Genomic DNA, 18,341 nt, shown 5'->3' with positions numbered 1-18,341 from the left:
GGGTGGACACCAGAATTTCAAAGGGCGAGAGGGAGACCAAAGACCACTTAGAGAGGGACTGTTGAAAGAGGAAAAAGGTAAGATGATATGGAAGAGCTAGATCGTGGCTGGGGCAGCGGCACGCGACAGTGGGGTTGGGCGGACAATGTGACGGCTTTATGTACCTACTGACCCAACGAACGATGATGATGATAATGACGATGATATTACACACCGCACGTCCCAGTTAACTTTAATTTCCGTGATATCGTAGCTCGTGGTTTCTCGGTGAAAGGAAAGAAATGATTACTGTGAAGCTAGAGATCGGAAACAAAAATAAATTTAGAGAAAAAGTGTACCGAACTTGCGGGCTGCACTCTACTCTCAATCGTCTAATCCTTGTTTTATTGTCTATCATTAACGTTCACCACGTCACAAACTTTGAACGTTCTCTATTCAAACCTACCAAACCTAACCGTGACTGCGTGTTAAAAAGTCTCAACTTTAAATGCGAAGTTGCGTGACATGACATTAAGTATCATGTCACGCAACTTCCATGATTACTTGGAACTCACTTTGTAATCAGTGAGTTACATAATACATACCGTTCTAGAAGTTTGACAAAACTTGGGGAATACTTGAACTGTCTGCAATCAAGGTTTGAACAATTTAGAATCACGTGCTTTTAAAGCTGCACAAGCAGCATAGTATTCGTAGGTTCTTTTTTTATATCATAAGCAAAAAACTCAGGCACTGTGTTTGGTTCTTAGCTAAGATCTATTATATAACCCTATCAAACGATAAATACTTCCTTATAAGCATATTGAACAGTCAAATAGATAAATACCGAAAAAAAGACAAAAACCGAAATTTTTGAGATCGACATCCGAGTCCCCACCGATCTTTTGATCGACGGTCGTGGTTTTATTTCACTTTCATTTAAAGAAAACTCCCTTTCTCAGAAAAAATTGTTGTCTTAGCTCAGCCTTGAATTAGGAGAGAAATCTGAAGTTTAGTATCATCCACTAATATTCAGTAAAACAAGATTGAGGGGCATATGAAAAGTTATTTACTTAAATTGTGAATAAAACAAGTCATGGAATAACCGCTTGTGGCACTCTGGATTCAAAGACCAGAGGGTCATGGACTCAGAATTTATGAGCGCTAATTGTTTCCTATTAGATGGATTAATGATGAACTAAGCCACGCCGGAATGCCATCGTCTATTTTGTCAAAGGCCTTGCTCATGTCAGGGTTATATGTAACTGCTCGTGGAAAAAACAAAATTGAAAAATGACTGAATGAGAATCCATTATTATATTGGCTCGACTAAATGTCATTTTAGTCTATGGTGTCCTTCAAATCTACAGTTAAATCCAGACCAGCATTTTTTCTGCAATGAATGGAGTAAACAAAACGATTTTAGCTTATATAAGTTTATTGAAGCATTTAGGGAGTGTTTTACAACAAATTAATTATTCTTAATTAGATTAAGAAATATTACTTATACTAGGAACAACACTCACAAATTTACGCAGCATTTCTGACTTGATCAGTTATAAAAATTATCTCAACAGCAATTTCTTTTTTTTTTGTTTGTTTGTTTGTTTGTTAGTTTTTTTTCTCTATCAGCCTACAGTCAATAACAACAACAAAGCACTGACAAGAGCACCAAATGAATAAACGGTAAACTAAGAAGTGCAAAAGTGAAGTAAATAAACAAGTTTTTCTTTCAAGGAAATTCCACTCAACCTCCATTTATAAACTATGAAAATGGTTATCATCACTACCAAAGCATTACTTAAATAAAAGTACAATAAAAACTACATCTTAAAATCAAAAGCTATGAAATATTGAAGCTGAAGTTCTCGAAATCTAAACTACAAATTACCACAGAGTGTTATAAGACTATAACCATGGAGGTTTAGCAATTTTGCTTTTAAGCCTCAGTCCTGCACAAGAGGAGCTGCTTCAGATGACTCCTCGCCTTCGTCATTTCCATTTTCGTCTGTATCCGCAGCAGTAAGTTGATTACCATCATACTCTTGTACGCCAGCCTCTCCTCTCTTATCACTCTCAAAAGGGTGTGCTAGGCAACCTTCTTCTCCTGCTTTGATTCCGAGAGGTAAAGCTGTAGCACCATCATCAATTCCAACCACAAAGGGATGTGCAGTGGCACCGTGCTTACCCACTTCATGGGCGAGATTTGCTGCAGCTGCCCCTTTGTCTTCTAAGTTAGTAGCGAAGGGGAAAGCTGTAGCACCATCGTCAATTGCAACCACAGCGTTCAGCTTATCCAGCTCAACTTCGTCTTCCCCTTCACTGAATAATTGCAGATGAAAATAAGACTTTAACCATCTGTGTTACCCATCTATCTTTTCCTTCTTTGAATCTGGTTTAACGTAACGTGGTAAAGATATCCTCTATATCTTCACTTTAATTTTTTTTCTTTTCATTTCATTTTTCATTTCATTTTCAGAAAATTATCACTTGCCAATGAAAAAATTATTGAAATAGGTGAAATTTGGATACTAATTTACTGAACCCGTTTTTTCGACGCATCGATCCAGAGAGGAGATTTTATTAAAAAAAAAAAAGATTGGATAAACCTCCCATGAAGATAAACTAGCGCCGACTGCGTTTTTCGGCAATTTACGTCATATAAATATCGTACCTCCTACGCGAGAAATGAAATACTAACCAAAACCATCTGAATTATTGTCTACAATCAATATATCAAGTAGTATTTTAAATCGGTCTACAAGACTCCGAATATATTTCAACTGTATTTTTTGTAACAGAGTGACGAAGGGCCAAAGCTGCTCTTTCTCTTTACGAGTATGCCACCCACAACCCAGCATACTGGTAACAAAAAAAAAAAGATTCTAAACAAGGTGTCAAAGCAAGTGAAGGACGGACGAATCCAAAACAGAAAGAATGTTAGGAAACATTTGACTGCCATTTGATTAGAGCGGCTTCGAAAACTGCTGCTGCTTCGAAAGAAAAAAAAACCTTTATTTTGGTCAGTGTGCTCATAATGGTAAATATAATCGGTACAAACTGAAAAAAAAAGACGTATTTGCTCAGCAGCGGCACTTACTTATCACTACTTTACTGAGACTTATTCAAGAGTTAGAAACTTCGGTAATAACCACACGTTCAAACAGTGAGCATTAAAAAAAAGCGAATTCACTTACTTCGGCCTAGATGGCACATGAGGTGGGGCTATTATCAAAGGATATGTGGAAAGAGATGAAAGAAATCGCTTCGTTGTGAGTAAGAATGACATCATTAACTAAGTTAAAGCTTGTGACTCAGAAACCAAGTGTAACTTGTATTTGACTCTGTTGTCAAACAACAGGAGAAGGAATAAGGTGGGTTATCATGGTAATTAGTTTCATATAATTTGTAACGTTTTTGTAATTTGATTAGCATTGGGCTTTGCCGGGACTGTAGAGGGACCTTCAAAATCAGCGCTGGAAATGCAGAATATGACCTGCTTTAAATAGCCCCTTCGTGCTCCAAAACACTGACCTATTAAAAGCCACAATCTGCCATATGAAGACATTTTATTTTTGTATGGTAACATTTTACCTGTCTCACGGCGTTTTTTAATGTATGAAATGAGCGCCAATAGAAAAACGACAGCAGCCAAAGGTCCCCCAATGTAGTACCACTCCAGTGAGCTGCTGGAGGAAGATGAGCTGCTGGAGGGAGCCTCTGAATTTCCTGAAACATAATAATAGAAAAAAGCTTAGTAGGAAAGTAATTTGCTGGTCGGCATTAAAAATAAAAACTAAAATCACCAACGATCCAGATAGCGACGATCCAACAATTTACTACAATTTAGACAACGATCCAACAATTTACTTTGTTCATTGCTCGCGTTGGGTGACGGGGAATTACCCATGGAAAAACAGACGCAGATGTGTTAATTTACAAAAAACAAGCAGATAGAAAGAGAAAGATTGGTGAAAGAATTATAGAATATGTTTAACATGTATAACAAACTGCTACTGTTTCAAATTCGTTTTGAAACAGTTTTCTTTCAAATTTAATTAATTTCAAATTTCTAGTTCCCAGAAGATCAAAAAACCACTGGAAAAGTTTGTGAGGAACTTAAAAAGCGGAGGTGTATTTTATAATAATGACCTTACATAGTTAATTACTAAAATTATATGTAGCTCCTTAAACAGCTTACCTTTGACATTTACTATCACAACAGAGCGAGCCACAGTTCCTAGCTTGTTACGTGCTTCACAAGAATATTCACCACTGTCCTCTTCCACAACTTTAGTAAGAGCAAGTTTACTCTTTTTCTCGTCTAATCGTGTTTCTATAACTGCTCTTTCTGTTATTCGCTCTCCATCTTTTTCCCACATTACGCTTATTGTTTCTTCGTTGACTTTGCAGGTCAATACCAGGGCATATCCTTTAATAAGTGTTATGTATTTCTCTGAAACAACTCGAGCAGAGGCTTTTCCTACGTTGAAAAAGGGGCAATTCGTTAGAATGCTAGTGTCACATTGAAACTTCAACTGCATCAGAAAAACCCTCAAAAAACAAAATAAAACAAAAACAAAACATGGAAACGAAACGAGTCAAATGCGACCTCTATAGGAATGCTTCGGACAGGTTGCTTTAAATGCATCTAAAATCCATCTTCCCTTGTTCTTTTTTCTTCACTCTTGTGCAAAAGGACACAACAAGTGAGTCATGCACAGCGGTATCGGGTGTGATTTCAAGTAGATGATCGTACGTCTAAATTGTAAAGTACTACAACAACTTCATTAGGTGGTTTTCTGTCGCTTCCTGAGGAGAGTGGACTTACTAAATTTTCTCGAGTGGACTTACAACATTTTCTCAAGCTGACACGGTGAAATTTCCAAGGATAAATTGTGGATATCATAGACGGAACTAGAATCAAGAGCTGTTATCACAATTCAATCGATAGAAAATACTTCATGGAAAGTCTGTCCATACGGTATTTTACGCACGAGTTGGTAGTATCGGAAATCGAACAGGTGTGCGCAGCGAACCAATGAGATTTCTGGTAAAAACCGACTCGCTGTTTTCTCTTTTGTGTTTTTGCTCTGCATGCTTTCTATTCCGCATAATTCTCCACAGAGGTTCCTCAGTCATCTTTTGTAAGTAATTTGGTTTAATAAACAGTCCTGAAAGCCGATTTTTATAATGTTATAGACGGAAACTATGCCAGTGAAAGATTAATAAGGATAACATACGCTTTACGGGTGAAAAAGCACAATACACGGTTCCTCACACGTAAAAAAAGCGATGTGCGCCATTTGATTGCCTCTCGGCTTCTTGGACCAGCTTGGGAAGAAAATTTTACTTCATGCTTTTTCAGCGTGTAAATCCGTAAATCTTGACTCTGTGATATTCTCCATCCTCATGGCTAAGTCACATTGCGATTTTAAAAAAGCCATAAATCAACTTTGTGAAGAGATCTGAAAGAATTGAGGATGCGAGGGAATTCTTTCGAATGCTTAATCGCTATTCGAACTCCGACTTCGGTCACGGATGGAAGCGTATTCGCTTTAAGTAGTTTCCTCTGTTTTAGTTTTGTTGTTCAATGTAGAGAATACAATTGTGTGTCGTATGTAACTTTGGCTTTTGCATCTCGCTTACTTTTTGCTTTCTTCTGAGATTCTGGATCTCTCCGTCTCGGAATTCTCTTCTTCAGATTTTTCCAGCTTGAAAGTACATTGCATATCGTGAAGTATTTCGAATCAATCAACTCTCTATAGTGCCATCACCTGTCCTTTTTCTTCAGCGTTTCTTTCCTACCCAGATCTACGCAGTTCTTTGCATGTGTAATCATAAAGATCCAAGGGCATAAGTATTAAGCATTAATATTACCAGTTTTTTTGTAGGTCAGGCCCCGGTTGCTCGAAGGGTGGATAACACTATCCACTGGATAAAACTCTATCTGGCGGAGAACGCTTTTCGTTTTGCTACCACAGATTCACTGGATAAATATTTAACCGTTAGATAGCGTGATCTGCCCTTTATACAAGTAGGCCGAGTTTACCTAAATTCTCTTCGCGCTATTCCTTTTCTCCGTCGCTATTGCCCATGGATTTACAAGTTCATTTTTCTGTCTTTATTTCTTCTCTCCCTATTTCTCTTATTCGTCTTCAACTTTATCATCGTCATTATCAACGTCACCATCGTCGTCGTACTCATTATCATCATCATCATCATTAATATCCTGATTATAACTGAACTTACCATAAACACGCAGAGTTGCTGAGGAACTGATTGTGTTTGCCTTGTTTTTCGCTGTACACTTGTAAGTCCCATTCATCTCTCTCGTGACACTTGGCGAAACTAGGATTGATCCTCCTTCGTAACCGGTTTGATTGATACCAGATGGCAGGTCACCATTATTAAAAGTCCAGACTAAGGTTGGTGTTGGAACACCTGAAGCTACGCAACTAAGGTTTACAGGGTATTCTTCGGTAACAGATTGGCTTATCGGAGGCTCGGTGATCTGGAGAGAGACTTGAAGTAAAAAGATCACCAAGCTAAACAAGGGGTCGCATTTTCCATTTTAACCCCATCTGCCCCCTTCCTTATCCAACCCTAAATTAACTAGTTTCAAAGTAAAAGCAAATTACGTTATTGCCAAGTCTATTTTTAAGCCAAGGTTATTTTGAAATTAGTTTTCTTCACTTTTGATATAGGAAGGTATAAGTCAGCCCAATGTGACATCAAAACATTCTTTTATTTCCTTAAAAGATTTCCTATCTTAATAACAGCCCAGGAGTTAACAACTTAGTTACCTATTTATTAATTTCTTCATTCTTTTCTTACTGGTTGTTAGGTTTAATATCAACACCATGATCAAGAGTACCAGTTTCTCTAAGTTCAAACTACACATTTACTTTGAAGAATAGCCAAATAGTAATGGTTAAAAGGTTTGCATCAATGAAAAATTTACATGGATGTTTCGCTTTCCAACTTCAGTAATAAATACTTAAATAATAATGCACTGATAGCCAATTTGACATTTTTGAACTTCTAAAAATGTACATGAAATCATGACTTGTCAGCCATTGTTATTTAAGAAGCAGAAAAAGGGTAATTAAAAAAATTAAACGGACTTTTATAATAAATGCCGTGACAAAATATAGTGATGTCTATAAAGTCAAAATTTCTCGACGCTCCAAAAAGCAATCAATTTAACTGCCCAAAAATTAATTACATGTCTGATCACGAAATTCATTTACATTCGATGTATAAGTTGGCATGTTCTCGCTCTTTAAATGTTATCATCAATTAAGTACTTTTTTTAATATTTTTAATCAATTTTGAAACTTTTGGGGTTTCAAGTCCTTAAATTGCATTTAGTATCATAGAAAAGATTTTATCCTCATCCAACCAAAGATCTAAATTGATTATCGACTCAAGTTCTTTCTGTATGTAAATAAGAACCGTACCTCCCGCCACTTCGATCCAGAAAGTTGAGTTTTTGCTTCCTTCGCTGTTTTTGGCGCTGCATGTGTATTGACCAGCATCTCCATAACTCACTCGATTAATTGTGAGAGTGTTGTTGTTACCAAGATTCACCCCATCTTTCGTCCAGAGTATCTCAGGTGTAGGGAAACCGCCTAGAGAGCAAATGAACTGAAGCGACGAGTTATAGGCAACCGACTGATTCTTGAGCTCAGGATTAATTTCAGGAGGACCTGGGCATAGAATTCAAAAGCACAATTCAAAAAAGGTGAAAGTAAAAAAAATAAAAAGAAAAAAAATGTCAGAAAATAAGAAGAGCAACTGAAGGAAACAAAATTAAGTCAACGTTTACCTGTGACTGTAATATGAAAAGCTGATTCATTTTTCCCTTCACTGTTGTTAGCGCTGCATGTGTATTGACCAGCATCTCCATAACTCACTCGATTAATTGTGAGAGTGTTGTTGTTACCAAGATTCACCCCATCTTTCGTCCAGAGTATCTCAGGTGTAGGGAAACCGCTTAGAGAGCAAATGAACTGAAGCGACGAGTTATAGGCAACCGACTGATTCTTGAGCTCAGGATTAATTTCAGGAGGACCTGGGCATAGAATTCAAAAGCATAATTCAAAAAAGGTGAAAGTTTGAAAAGAACAACAGATAATGAGAAGAGCAATAGAACTAAAATAAGTAAGTCAACATTTATTTTTCCATTCACTGTTTTTAGCGCTGCATGTGTATTGACCAGCAACGCCATAAGTCACTCGATTAATCGTGAGCATGTTCCTGGTATCAAGTAACTTTCCATCTTTTGTCCAGTTCACCTCTGGTTTAGGAAAATCCCCCACGAAGCATTGAATTTGAAGTGTTGAATGTAACTTGACAGACTTCTCTCGCCGAGAATTTATTTCGAGAGGACCTTTTTAATTTTGACAAGAAAAATAATGATTTATATAAAACTTGATCCCCATCCCCTCCTATATTTTCTCCTTTTTCTTTATTTGATTTTTTATTCTCCTCCTTGCATTATCAGACACGTAAATATTTTTATTCCCACCGCGCATTTCCTCAGATTTGGAAGTAGGCTATGAAAAGTTAATATTGACCAGAACTGAAATCTTTTTCTATCACTATTTGTTTCATAGAGCCCCCGTTATTTATGACTTTATTTCTCAAGAGAATGTGTTTTTATTTGCTATTTATTTCCATTAGATCATGAAAATAGATCCTGACAAGTTTTTTTGTTTCGTGACTCCCAAAAACTGTGTTTGCGACAACATCAATTGAGAAATTCGCTTGTAGCCTTCTACCTGCAGAAGGCAAATCCATATATTGAAACGTTCTTAGACCTCTGTAAACTAGAGACATTGCGTGATGTTGAGGGGTCAAATATTTACACTGAATCTGTGACCCTCAAACGGATCACGTACTCGTACATGTAACGTCCGGAAAATGTCACGCATGTATAACACCGTAGGCACACCTGGCGAATTCTATCCACTGGCTTCAATAGTACAGAGACGACTTATTTGTTATTGGTATATGAGCAAGCTTATTTACCCTACTTGAAAAATTCCATGATGAAGTCTACTATTGTCAGACGAAACGTGTGGGGGATAAATACAAGTTTTACTTTCTCAGTTCGTGCAGTGATGCTCACTAGCTTGTTCCGTCAAAAACGCTTTTAATGTGAAGTCACGTCGACCTCGACAGAAAAATTAAGCTCACCCTGTCATAATCAATGGCTTGATACCGTAAGTACCAATTTAGGTACATCATTGGGCTTTGATCACAATAATGAAAAAACTGTGCTTTTCCTCACGCTCGCCACATTTATTCTTTGGAAAACTATTTTACTGGGGGGCGATGTCGTTTACCTTGGCACGTCTTGACTCTCACCGACGAAAATTATCGAGGTGAACCCCATGAAATTCTTGTCAAATGTTTTAAAAACTTTGTTTACCCCGGATTTGCATGCAGAAAAAAAAGGCAAATTCCGAACGGTATTTCAAAACATTTTATTAATTGGTCAATTTATGAACTGTTTTATAGCAGCCCGAGGAAAAAGGCAAAATTGAAACCACCGGCATATCGGTCAAATGAATTCCAATTTTTTCAGCAAGGAGTTGGTAGGTTCATTTTTCCCAGTAAATTTAAGTGGGGGTCAATTTTTTGTGACAGCCGAAGATAGACGTCTCTCAAAAACGTCTCTGAAACGTTTCTGAAACTTTTAAAAAGTTTACACTTACATTTTTAATCCTATGTAGTGTAGGTGTATCAGTTGTATTACGTCTTCATAGTGATGCCATATAAGAAATCGAGTGTCTAAAAAGACCTCAATTCAGCCCAACACTCGAATTGATAGATTTAAGATGGTGCAGTTGTCTTGTTCATTTGCAACTAACTTTAGAACCAAATGTTGTCAACAAAAACATTCGATAAACAACCATACATGACATGTTTGGATCATTTAACAAAATATAATATGTAAGACAGTGGTGCAGTCTGTATTTCTACCTTTATCTATAATTACTTTTAATGCTTATGTTAACATTTGGTTACGGTAAACTCATTAAGTTGGTATTTGGCGCGATGCCGTAGGGTTTGCAATAAACTTATCGAGGCGATGGTGTGATGGGAATCCGTGCCAGTCTGTCTTTACCTTTATTCCCATGTTGATGGTTTCCAGACAGACCCCGTCCTTTGTGTGCAAACACTCTGGCGTGCATAATCAGTTAATGTACAAATGCACAATACACAAACTATAGTTTAAAAACAACATTTTAAGCCCCTGCTTTTTAGGGGGAACGAAAACAAACACTACGGGAAACCGTAACAAATTTCACTTATGAGTCTTAATAGCTTTTCAAGCGAATTATGCAGCAGAAAAGGCCTTCCTAAAAACTCACCCTCACCTTCAGATCGGGTAAGATCGAAATGGCCTGCTCCTTATTGGTTCCCTAACCAACATCAAGAACCAATAGGAATAATGGAAACCCGGTCCTCAAGCCAAACGATCTACGTATAAAAAGGTCACAGAAGCAATTTCCACTCGGGAACGGAATTGAGAACACCACTCTACCTTTCCCTGAAAGACCTTGCACTTGCAACGACATCTTCAAACAACAGCTGAAGAGACTCGTGAAGAGTCGAAACCGTCGATATCGTCGTAGCCACTATAAACAGTTGCACCAATGTCCGCCTTTGACAACTCTCTAGCGGAATACCTTACACAAAGTCTTGGTGAAGAAGACGAAAACGATATCTCGCGAAAAAAACATGTAAATTGGCAACCGCTCAAAGAAAAGCACTCGGCAAACTTTTTAAAAAAAAACAGTGACAAAATAGCCAAATTAAGGAATGAGATTTCTGACTTAAGAGTCTATTTATATACTTGCAAATAAAATAGGTGGAAAGTATAAGTGTGCTTGTTAAGCAGTATACTATCTAGATTGACGATGAATAAACACGTGGGCAGACATTATGAACTAATTTATTCACACCCCCGAGCACGCATTGATACGGGAACTTTAGAATGTGATGCAATCATGTGCGAGTAACGCAACGGTGACATGACATCCCCCTCGTCAAAAAAATAATATACAGAGAGAGATATGCAAATACAAACAAATAGTGTCTCCGGAGTTCAAGATAAAATTAATGTGACCGATTGTTCAAAAATGACAAGATAATGACAAGAAAAAGAAGAAAAATGTTCCAAAAGGAAGGCACTGACAATATGGAGTGCTCTTGTAAGGTTGTACTCTGTTAGCCCACATTCTAGTAAAGTTCGTTGTCATTAAACTTCTTTGGCTTTCGGGTCATTGTCTGTTAAACAATTTACTGGGATGCCGTGGCGGGCAAAGTGGACTTTGGTGAGCACGACGATGGTGGTAGATTGAGTGTTAATCAGCTGGTCCAACTCATAGAAATCACTGTAATGGTCTACGGTGACTAGGTACTGGTTATGTTGGAACTCAAATATATCTTGCGAGATGAACTGCCAAGGTCGTGTAGGGACAGGAAGGGATAATATGGTCAGTGGCGGCTTGCTTTCCACACTGGGAGCAGGTAGGGCATGACTAAAAACATGCTTCTATGTGAAACGAAGTCAATATTCTACTCCTCTATGGCAGTAGTGGATTTTGCTATTCCTTCCATGCAGCTTGTGGATGTTTTCTTCCAAGGTGGAGATGATATTCTTGATGATATGGACATCGAATGGCTTTATTGAGGGTCTGAGAAGGGTTTAAGCAGCTCCGTATTTTCCCGGTTTGGTGAGGGTTGGTTCTCGCTTTCGGTTCAGATATCCTTACCAGCTTGCCAGTGGTTTCATACGCATCCAGGGCCGCTTTGATCGCATCCAGCTTTGAAATCGGCTCACAGTGATTGGGGGCATGGATGGGTTTGACATCTGGAGCCTAGTTAAGACCGACGGGTGGGCCGCGGAAGCTTAGACCTTGAAAAAGTGAGCTCCAGTTCTCGGAAATGAATTCCGGAGTTCAAGTCCCTGGAGTAGGCCAGACTCGCATTGACGTATCTGGACGTGGTGGAGGGGGCCCAGCTGCTTATACCTGATGGCTGTCAGGTTCAGTCGTTAGTGGCTGGGGAGGGTTACTTGTGGAACATTTCCTTATGAAGTCCGCACGTAGAGGCTTGGAGGGCAAGTTGACCAATGGGTCTGATTGGTGGACTGTCATACAGTAATTGATGGTAGAATCTTGGTCCAAGGCATGCTGGAGAGGTGGCAGGATAGAAATGTGTTTCAAGAGACTGCAGAATCTATTTGGAAAGGAATTTGCGCTCTGCAGTTTGAGTTTGGTTTTTCCAAAAGAAGCAAGACGAAATGACCTTTGTCAGAGGATGGGGCCGTTGTAGTGACGCCAGTGTTAGAGGTTGCCCGCTTGAGAGGGTGAAGCAGTTCTCATACTGTATGCCTTCCTTGGGAAGGGTGTAGAAGTGCTCTTCTTGCTCCACCAATCTCATGTGTTCCCGTCTGGGACTCGGTGGGGTAGGTTTATGGGAGGCAAGTTTGGAGGCTCGGTTGTCTTTGGCTACTTGTTGACAGACGCTTGCAAAGTGATCAGTTTTATGAGAATAGCTACAAGTCTGGCCTGAAGCTAGGCATATGTCACGGTAGTGTTGCCACTTGGTGCCACAGAAAAAGCAAGATCTGTTAGGGTAGGTTCCAGGTCTTGGTTTGCCCGGAGGTTTTTTGACCAATTTGTGCGCTGTCGTGGAAGTGGGAGAGTGAACTTGTTCTTCTGTGGTGGAATTAACCAAAAGCTTGTTTGTATGTTATGCCCCCTCAAACGATATAGCTTGATTCACCACGAAAGTCGAGGTTAAAGGGGGATCCTCCGGTTTCCGTTGGCCATATCTGTGAAATATGTTTTCTCGGGGCGATTGAAGAACTCGTTGAGACCGAAGAGAAACTTACCCCTAATAAATGCTTCCGCGTTCACGCCAAACGATCATCGCCCGGCGGCAGTATGTACAGCGTTTCTTACATTGAAATGGAGGTCTGGTCTGCTTGTGACATTTTTGCTCAGAAGTGGTAGCGGTCTTGCATCAAACTTCATGCACCAGTGTAATGTTCTTTGATTTTTTGAAGCCAAATCCAGTGTTTTCCAGCATCATCGTTCGGTATCTTGGAAGCTATTTCGCTGTGTAGGGTGTCCCACTCAGTTGCAGGAATTGTTAACTCGAAGGGTCTCCCAGCGACGATGTAGTGGTCCCCAGTTTCGGTGAGTCTACTTTTAGCGGGGTTTCTGTAGCCTTCGAGTAAATATTAATCATGAAATCTGGTCTCCCAGTAACGGTTATGGTCACAGTTTGGTTGCACGGCTTGTACATCGAGGATAGACTTTTCGTGCTTCGGCATGGTGCAATTGTGAAATTTTGATGAAGATTTGAGATGTAGCCGTGAAAGCTATTCAGTGGTGCAGTTGTGTCTACGAGAGGCTGGCTCGCTGTAAAAACCGGTCCTGACACCATGTTAAGCAGTATACTTTTCAGTATTACAGTATTTCTTGTCGAAGAATAAACACACGCGCAGCCATGATAAACTCATTTATTCACACACGAGCACACGTTGATACGGGAACTTTAGCATGTGATGTAAATGTGCGCGAGTAACGAAACGGTGACATGACATGTTCTCTGACTCTAAAAAAGCTGGCTTTAACAACAGCGGAAACAGAACAAAAAGGATAAGACGCAAAGAGCGTAGACACGCTTTAAAATATAGGCTTTCAGCCAAAGAAAGGGAGACAAATGAAACATTCCTAAAATATCTCACAAACTATCAAATTTTTGACAGACAAGTCAGCATGCTAACAAAGGTCTCAAATTCATTTCAATGCCCGTGACAAACGAATGTAAAATTAGGCAACAAGTCTTGCAAGAACTTGAACAATTTGCATTGCTTCCACTGACAAAACAAAGAACCACATCCGTTTCAGGTTAATTCCAACTGGATACCACCGGTTCAGCCTTCTATTGCCCTTGAGAGCAATTAGGAAAATGGCAAACCAAAACTTGCAGAGGTTACTGTAACTAAGCCAAAAAATAATTCGTCGCGCAATGAGGTTGTGGCTTTAAAAGAGTTGAAAAGCCATTCTGTGTTAAACTTCAAAAAAGTAGAGAAAGGTATAACAGTCATCACGAATAACCACAACCTCTCAAAGCACCGATAGTGAAAAATATGCAGAAAAGGGTTAATGAGATCATTGAAAAAATGCGTCAGGGCAAACACATTGATGACATGACCAAGAGATGGCTTTCACAAACTCCCAATCCGCCTAGTATACCAATATTCTATAAGCTCACGAAAATACACGTACCGGTCGGTAGATCTATAATCTATAATCTCAGGTTGCCACGGCCCTACCGAGAGAATACCCTCTTTCGTGGAGACACTGTCCCAGCTTATGTTGCAATTGCAACAATCCTATACGAAGGATGCCACTGCTTTTTATCATTTTCATAGAAAAGACAAAGGTAGGCAGAGATACTATTCTAGTATCAATGAACGTTTCTAGCTTGTACACAAATATACCTCAAGAAGAAGGAACGAAGCATACGAAAAGTTCAACAACCATAACGCACCGATCCCAACGCACTACCTCAGGGAAATGCTTGGCTTAACCTTTCAAGAAAATTTGTTTCAATTCAATGGGGAGAACTTCTCCCAAACGAAAATGGGCGGTGTCATTTGCCAGTATTTCCATGGCGGAAATTGAAACGAAATTAATCCAATAAAGCGAAACCAGGCCAAGAGAATGGAAACCTTACGTTGATGACACCCTTAGGGATTAAAACAGAGAAGAAATAGATGATTCATTAAACGAGCTAACTTTTTCCATCCTACTAGCAAATTCACGGCAGAAATAGCAGAGAACCAAATCTCATTCCACGATACCACAGTGTTTAGAGGAGAGATTCGCAAAAAATCCAACTTGGACATCAAAACCCATTACAAGGCGACCGAGACCTTCCAATCTACGCACCTCGCTTCGTGCCACCCACCAGGCGTTAAACATGGTTTCATTAAAGGCGAAGCAATCAGATTGCTTAGAACAAACTCTCCGAAAGAAATATTAGAGGAGGGCCTTCTAAAATTCAAACAACGCTTCGAAACAGGAGGGTACCTAGAAAATATCATAGAAAGTTCTTTGTCAGGGGTCAACTTTACCTCTAGGCAATTGGCTCTTACGCATGCACAAAAGCCAAAAGGTCACAACGTACACTCGGCAGTTAAAAATTTAAAACAAATATGGATGGAACATCGGAGTCAGCTCTTGCTGATAGCAATCTTTACAAAACCTCCGATCATCTCTTACACAAAGAGAAAGTCACGCTTGTGAGAGGAAAATTTTAATTTGAAGGTTACAATGCAACGCGACCACAAAAGCCACATGGAGAGTCCATGCCAATCTGTTCTCACCTTTATTCTCGGGCTTAGAAAACCTCGAGTGACATGATTTGGGCGCTACTTAGTAATGAGAAAATGATAAAAAAAAGTAGGCGTTACAGATAAATTAAAATCTGGGATATCGGTTGGTATGGCTTCATTTCTCAGGGCAGGGAAATTTTTTAGTTATCTATGGGTTTACAGGGACAATAGTCGATAGGCTTTTGACCAATAAGAGCGTACGTATGTATGTAACAGACTGATTCTTGAGCCCAGGATTAATTCCAGGAGGACCTGGGGATGGAATTAACAAACACAATTCGAAAAAGATGAAAATACGAGAAAAAAAAGGAACAGAAAATGAAAAGAGTAACTTGAAGAGAAAAAGTAAAGCTTGCTTTATTTTTTCCTTCACTATTCTTAGCGCTGCATGTATATTGACCAGCGTGTTCATAAGTCACTTGTTTAACGGTGAGCTTGTTCGTGGTATCAGGTAGCTTTCCATCTCTCGTCCAATTCACCTCACAAGACAGTTCACTTGAAGGATTGAATTAAATTTGACAGACTTCTCTCGCCGAGAATGTATTTCAGGAGGACCTTTTTAATTTTGAACAGGAAATAATGATTTATTTAAAACTTGATCCCCATCCCCACCCCCTCTACTTCTTTTTAACCTTCGTTCAGAAACTTGGTGCAACTCTCTTTCTCTCCCCAGCTCTCCCCTGCTGTAGAAATCAAAGTTTGTAGCCATGATTTTCACCTAGGAAAAATACTTAGCACCGGCTCGCGAAAATCACACCTGTTTTACATGAAACTATAATGATCTTTCTTTTCCTGCTAAAGAAAAATTGCCTTTCTTTCTTTGTGACAAAATGTATATCTAGCGTCTAATCGGTTATAATGAAACTCCTGCAGAAAAAATTAAATGTTTTTAATTGAGTGCGAGCCATGTTTTTTTTTTTTTTTTACAAAGAAAAGGGGGGTAAGTTTCCAAAATCTCGAGGTCTTATCAACTAAGTCGAAAATGTAAAATAGCTACCATAAAGATTTTCTAAGCTAACGTTTCGACCGTTAACGCCTCGTCAGAGCTACCACTCGAAACGTCAACTTTGATAATTTTTACGGTGGCCGATCAAAATTACCAACTCTGTTAGTAAAACCAAAGTCTATTAAACAAAGAGTTTGACGTTTAATAAAAGGACAGTTGAAGGATATCTTTGCAGCATTTTCTACCAAAAAATGAATCCTTTACTTTCTCCTCATACATAAAAACACTTACATATACAAGGCCGTGATTCCTGAGTTCTTGAGCAGTTAAATTCTAGAAGTAAGGTTATCCAGATAATCTTTTAAAAGTAATAAACGGTTGGAGATTAAGTCATCTTATTTCTGTTAAAGAAAACATCGCTTGAAAATAGCTGCTGAAGGTTCCTGCTTAATTATCATGGCAATAAAGCGGGTAAGTTTCTAAAGAAACTGGTGCTGCGTCGGTGGGAGAGTATAGCAGTTAATTTAGTGTTAATAACTGAGTTGAAAACGTAAATTAAAGTAAATGTGAGGAAAGACCGTAGACTGTCATATGCTGTTTAGAATGATTAGGGATTATGATTATGGCAGTCTGTGGCTTTTCCTTACATGTGGGCGGTTCGGAAAGCCGCAAAACACTAGAACAAAAATTTATCTTCCAAATCGGCACCCTTAATCCCCACGGAATCAACGAGCGCTTTTAATTCAACTAGTTTACTTCTGTTTTCTCGTCACCATATTCCCACCAATGGCGTAGCTCCACTTTCTGCATATAAACCCACACACAACCCACAATTCCTGCAATCGCTCTGACGAAGGGCTAACGCTCGAAACGTCAGCTTTTTTACCCTTTACGATGGCTAATTTACTTTTCCAACTCAGTTTTTAACACTAAATTACCTGCTATCATTGCAATATATACATAAGAATTTATCCATTTGAATAAAAGCTTATAAATGCTGTATAGCTTTTTGAAGTTGTAAAACAATGGCGAAAACCAGCCATTGCACTTTTGAGTCACAGATTATCAAAAACTCCCTCTTGTCACTTACCGACTCTTTGCCGGTACTGGTTGCATTCTTTGTAGACACTCCAAGATGACCACGCCATACAACCTTTGAAAATATTAAGTTTTGCGCAAAGAATCATATGTTATATTATCACTCTACCTATGCTCTTTACTTCCTTTGCTGCATTAATCTGCTGCTTGTCACAAAGGATACCAAAATACGTTACTATTAGAGTCGATATTCCCAGTTTCTAATTTCCAAGGAGACTTCCAACTAACATCTTCATGTTAAAAAAGATTGATGGCTTGAAGCTTTTAATCACCCAAATTACAGCTCCCTATTTATAAGCCTCATTCGTGTTCTCTCAACATCTGTCACGGATTTATTATTTATAAAGACAAGGAAAATGACACTGTTTTGTATCGCTCAAATGGATGACTGTGCAAAAATTTTAAAAGAAATAAACTAGGATTTTAACGTTGTCAATTTTTGATTTTCAACTTTACTGTAAAAGTTTTACCAGTCGAAGGCCGAGGCCTGAAACGTTGAAATTCACTTCATTTCTATGCAACTTCAAATTCACTTCATCTCTATGCAACATCTTTGTCCATAAATCGAATGATACTCAGAGAAGAGTACCCTGTCCGAATCCCACTATTAAGATCCATTCGTTTGTTCAACCATCTTTATCGACCCTTTATCCTGCCTACTGATAAATGATAGTTCAAGCATGGCTACTTACAATCTGTTATATCAGTTCGGATGAGGATGTTAGGTGAACATGAAAAGAAAGATTCACATTCGGTGAGTTAATAAGTGGCTTAATATAGCCCTGGGATACTTGACTACACACATCATTAGCTTAACAAACAAACTGAACTCGTCGCACTCACCCGCTTATGAATCCGGGAAGAACGTCGTGAAAGAGAAAAACA

At 38.8% G+C, this 18,341-nt stretch overlaps 1 protein-coding gene across 3 annotated transcripts; it reads right to left on the bottom strand.

The window, feature by feature from the left end:
* Window positions 1-1,399: 1,399 nt before the first annotated feature.
* On the bottom strand, window positions 1,400-17,661 carry LOC149046070 (peroxidasin homolog). 3 transcript variants are annotated; one of them, XM_089206480.1, is made up of 10 exons: window positions 17,449-17,656; window positions 16,650-16,691; window positions 8,268-8,374; window positions 7,811-7,946; window positions 7,443-7,691; window positions 6,232-6,504; window positions 4,181-4,462; window positions 3,574-3,708; window positions 3,177-3,204; window positions 1,400-2,301 (listed from the first exon to the last, which is right to left on the bottom strand). In XM_089206480.1, the coding sequence occupies exons 1-10, from the start codon at window positions 17,543-17,545 to the stop codon at window positions 1,926-1,928; spliced, it is 1,725 nt and encodes a 574-aa protein (XP_089062606.1). In that variant the 5' UTR covers window positions 17,546-17,656; the 3' UTR covers window positions 1,400-1,925. The 3 variants fall into 3 exon arrangements, with proteins under 3 accessions (XP_089062606.1, XP_089062607.1, XP_089062605.1); XM_089206481.1 differs by lacking the exon at window positions 8,268-8,374 and having other exon boundaries at window positions 4,181-4,435; window positions 7,811-8,056; window positions 17,449-17,661; XM_089206479.1 differs by lacking the exon at window positions 8,268-8,374 and having other exon boundaries at window positions 7,811-8,056; window positions 17,449-17,655.
* Window positions 17,662-18,341: the final 680 nt, after the last annotated feature.

This window comes from Pocillopora damicornis, chromosome 5 (genome assembly GCF_964200805.1).
Source record: "Pocillopora damicornis chromosome 5, jaPocDami1.2, whole genome shotgun sequence".
Lineage (NCBI taxonomy): Eukaryota > Metazoa > Cnidaria > Anthozoa > Scleractinia > Pocilloporidae > Pocillopora > Pocillopora damicornis.
Note: the sequence above shows the minus strand (reverse complement) of the source record. Positions and strands in the feature narration are given on the sequence as shown.

Coding starts and splice junctions, on each gene's coding strand:
- LOC149046070 (XM_089206479.1), bottom strand. CDS start 17,545: ATGATTCTTTGCGCAAAACTTAATATTTTCAAAGGTTGTATGGCGTGG. Junction 3,205..3,573: donor TAAAAAACGCCGTGAGACAG/GTAAAATGTTAC, acceptor CTTTGATAATAG/CCCCACCTCATGTGCCATCT. Junction 2,302..3,176: donor CATGTGCCATCTAGGCCGAA/GTAAGTGAATTC, acceptor GCAATTATTCAG/TGAAGGGGAAGACGAAGTTG.